The 4,602-nt window shown below is 32.2% G+C and overlaps 1 protein-coding gene across 1 annotated transcript; it reads right to left on the bottom strand.

The window, feature by feature from the left end:
• On the bottom strand, positions 3,833–4,315 carry LOC109359895 (extensin-3-like). The gene has a single exon (XM_019604590.1). It carries the CDS (start codon positions 4,313–4,315, stop codon positions 3,833–3,835), a length of 483 nt encoding a protein of 160 aa, XP_019460135.1.

Raw genomic sequence — 4,602 nt, 5'->3', positions numbered from 1 at the left:
TACAAGTATCCTTACACAATATTTGAGGATGTGATTGTTAGATGAATAAAATGAAAAAACTTCAAATGTAGTATTTGATTATTCATCTCATTTATTTATTTGTGATTACTTGAGCTCATAAGATCATTATTCTTTGACTTTTGCAAATATGGACATCCTTCAAATGCGAATTGATATATAGTCGATGTAGTAAGGCTTCAAAGAAGTCTCTTCATGAAGCATTTTAGGAATACTAATTTTGTTACATTTCTTCATAGAAGTTTCCTATTAGCTAAAAATAATATTAAACTTGATTGATAATTTTGATTTATATAGAAATTAAAGCAAACATGGATGTCCAGGAATAGATGTAAGACATGTTTCTTCATACATGTATAACGGCCATGTTGCTTTGATGCTAGATCTCATTTAAATAATTGGTTGAAGAATAAAATGAAGTGGGTTTCGTTTTGGTTTCACCTTAGGGGATCATCTTAATCACTATTAGTCCTATGATACTAGTTTTAAATTTGGGCTCCAATCAAAGTTGAGTGATATGTAGAGATGAAGCTACATGGATGAGTGTGCACTATATCTAAACCTTCTATTACAAAATGATGTAGGTCCACTATATTCTATAATTACCCATATAAATCTTGTGGCTACCATACTAACATCGACTCCTTGTCCTCCCCTTACCAGTTGTGGTCCCCAACTTCCAATGCATTCCTTCTATTTAGTAGGACAATACAAAGGTTGTAGAATAGCAGATATATATTGTGCCTAGGGACCAACTAGGTGTTGCTCTAGTGGTGTAAGGTCCCATTAGATCCCCATGATGACCAAAATGTCAAGGATTCGATTCCTGAGAGTGACACTTGTTGAGAGAGGCATCCATGCATCCGGAAAGGAATTAGTTCCTTACCCAAAAGATGAGGGATATCCTAGTAGTACAAAAAAAATCGTTCAATAGCTCATTGTATCCTTTCTTATGAAATGTATAATATATTATATGATTCCATTATTCTCATATTATATTGGGATACTCTATATAAAAATTAATAAATGCACTCATACTCGTATAGTAGTATTACTATAATCATATTTATATAATATACTAATATAGTATAATTTATTTCACCATCAGGTATGTTGAGATTTATTTAATGATGGTTATATACTTATATGATCCTATTTCCAGAATAAGAAATGGAAATATTTTTCCCTAACAAAATCACGTCCATATGAATCATCTTCTCCTAAAGCACTTAATGAATGTGAAAAGTAAAATATTTCATCCATCTTTGAAAAGGGAAAGTGGGATTTGATTTGACAAGGTTTCCTAATAATCTTTGTGTAAGGCAAATGATTTCTGATATTTTCAGAGACGAGTTCAAGAAATGGATTTAATATGTATACTTTAACAGTGTAATTATGTTTTACACTCTCAATAAATCATCCACCATTGATTTGTTAGCTATTATTGACTCTCAAACAAAAATAATACAAATCAATAGTCAATGATGTACTGATAGTGTAAAAACTTTACACTATAAGTGCATTAATTTTAAACTCTTAAGAAATATTATTACCAGAATATTTAGATTATCATCCAAAAGATATTATTGCAACCGTGGATGCAAAATCATATGAGAAATAAATGATTGAATGATTGTTTATTTACTTTTATAGAGAAAGGTATTTTTCAAGAATGTGGAAAATGGCAACATCATTCGATGTTTCCAAAATATGAAATCTAGTCTAGAATATTTACAACATATGTTTGTACTATTGGAAATAATGTTACATTTTGAGTATTGCAATTTATAAGTTTTACCCTAAGGCATATAATTTGTAGCTCCATCCCTAATGACAACCCAAGATGAAACCATGACTTACACTGAATACTTTTGATTTCTTGATGACCCATGTGGGGAAATTGTTAACATTAATCCTACAAGTTGTAGACACAAGTTGTCGAAAATCCTAGTCTAGCACATCTTCTACTCTCTGTGAAGAGAGTTGCAAATTGGCTTATCTTCTTAGCTAATATTTGGTTATAATGGTTGACATTTATCAATAAGTTTTATCAATAATTGATGGATTCTGTTATTATGATAGTATAATGGCAAAACATCGCCTACACATACAATGGTGGTTGAATTTGTTTAAGGTTTTATTGACAACACATAAATTTACGATATTCAAATTCATCTTTTTGTAATTTATGTCATATGATACAAGTTAAGAATACATAAAATATAAATTTACAGTAGAATATGTTTGTTTAATAAATAAAATTTAATATTTTCAGTTTTCCCATAACAATTTCCTCAGTATTGTATCCTTAAGATGTGCCACATAACACACATTTGCAAAATCCTTAAAAATATAATAAATTTTTTATAACAAAATGATAAGTACTAATGTGAGTATAAGAGGGGCACAACTCTTAAAACACTTAAAGCCTATAATAAATTACATAATAGTGATAGTGTACCACAATAATGAAAGTTTAAAAAAATATAATAAAATTTGACATACACTTTTATAATTTTTGGTACGAGTTGTTCATGTTATAGATACATCCAAAAGAGAAATAGTAATTTCACATTAATTTTGAAAATGTGATTTTTTAGAGCTACCTAAATGACTCAACTAATGCTTAAAATTGTAGCTTGTAATTATAATCGTAGTTGTAATCGACATTGTGGTCATATTGAATATATTTTCCGGTCATTTGTCTGCAATTTTGGAAAACTCTATGTAGCCACAACCGACAATAACCATAATTTAATGCACTAATTATTACTTATATACGACCTTCAGGTTTATATCAATTCAAAATGATACTTATATATATTGATGGATTAAAACAATGTTAGCCTCAATTAATTAAATACTAACCAAGAGATGTTCAGTCAACATCAGAAAAAGGACTTGTATTGTTCCAAGTATGAAAGATTTTATATTTATTATTATTTATATATTGCATCGTCTTCCGGACATTAAAAAGTACAAAGCATGTAAACAACATCATATATAAGATAGGGTAGAGTGGCCATGCCCTTTACAACACTATAATACAACAAAAACATTATATAAATAACTGAAAACACTCATTTTTTCTTGTAAATAATAATCAAAAGCTTTGATTAACTTTGCATAAAATAGTAACCAATAATAGCATTTACATAACACATTTTACTTAGACCCTGCATAATTAAACATGTGTGTATTAGTGTATCACTCCATGATTAATCCTTGATAACATATAATATTACAAATATTTTATATGAAATGTAGACTAGTTAAAGTATTTAATACCGAAAGGGTGTTTCATAACATGGTTTTTTGTTTCAAATTAAGATAAGAATTTAAGCTTCATATATAGTTAGTATAATAATTAGATGATAATACAAAATATTTTAGCTTTGAAAATTTAATATCAAGATTATATATTGTAGATGAATACATTTTGATTCCTTAAAAATAATAGTGGATGATTATAAAATATAGGAAAAATATGTGCATAATATATGTGTACATATTGTTAAATACCATTTCTAGTTGTGGCGAGGGGGGTGGAGAGTGACGAGGGTTCTTGTGGTGGGATGGTGGAGGTGCATGATGAGGATTCTTGTGGTTTGGTGGTGGAGGAGAGTGATGAGGCTTCTTGTGGTGTGGTGGCGGAGGAGATTAGTGAGGGTTCTTGTGGTGTGGTGGTGGAGAAGAGTGATGAGGCTTCTTGTGGTGTAGTGGTGGAGGAGAGTGGTTAGGGTTCTTGTGGTGGGATGAAGGAGGAGCATGATGAGGATTCTTATGGTGTGGTGGTGGAGGAGCATGATGAGGGTTATTGTGGTGTGGTGGAGGAGAATGATGAGGCTTCGTGTGGTGTAGTGGTGGGAATGGCACTTGTGGTGAGGATGATGGTGGTGCATGTGCCTGCATGATGGAGATGGTGGTGGTGGAGTGTAGTGCTTGTGCTTGTGTTATAGAGATGGTGTTTGTGGAGAATGGTGTTTGTGCTTGTGCTCAAGAGACGGTGGTGGTGGTGCGTGGTGCTTGTGTTTGTGTTCTGGAGAGGTTGTGGTAGAGAGTGGTGTTTGTGCTTATGCTCAGGAGATGGTGGTGGTGGTGCATGGTGCTTGTGTTCTGGAGATGGTGGTGGTGGAGAGTGGTGCATTGGGTTAGGAATGTGGGGTGGTTTGGTGTGAGCCGTCCGTGGAGGGGAGTGGTGTTTGAAAGGGGTAATGATGTCTGCCTCAGATAACAAACTGAAGAGTATTATGGACACTGCAAGAGAAACAAAAGTTGAGACAAGTAGAGAACCCATTTCCCCCTACTTCACTTCAAAGTGGGTTTTGATTATGCTGAAGACAAAACAAATGCTTCCTCTTTATAGTTTGTTATTTACCATTTAAAAAATACCATTCATACAAACACTCAAGTTTTCATTTCAAATTGTCTTTGATGTATGAATTATTGTACTTGACTTTGACAATAATAGGACCCAAAAGTGTTGTGGAAGGTGAATTTGGATGAAAACCTCGTAGAGAATAAAGTTGTTAGGTCAAAATAGAACATAAATCTTATATAACCAGTATAATATGCTTTCTTTGC

Source organism: Lupinus angustifolius, chromosome LG11, assembly GCF_001865875.1.
Source record: "Lupinus angustifolius cultivar Tanjil chromosome LG11, LupAngTanjil_v1.0, whole genome shotgun sequence".
NCBI classification, from domain to species: domain Eukaryota; kingdom Viridiplantae; phylum Streptophyta; class Magnoliopsida; order Fabales; family Fabaceae; genus Lupinus; species Lupinus angustifolius.
The sequence above is the reverse complement of the archived record's forward strand: the minus strand, read 5'-3'. Positions and strand labels throughout refer to the sequence as shown.

Bases quoted from the DNA above. Each gene is read 5' to 3' on its own strand.
- LOC109359895 (XM_019604590.1), bottom strand. From the start codon at position 4,315: ATGGGTTCTCTACTTGTCTCAACTTTTGTTTCTCTTGCAGTGTCCATA.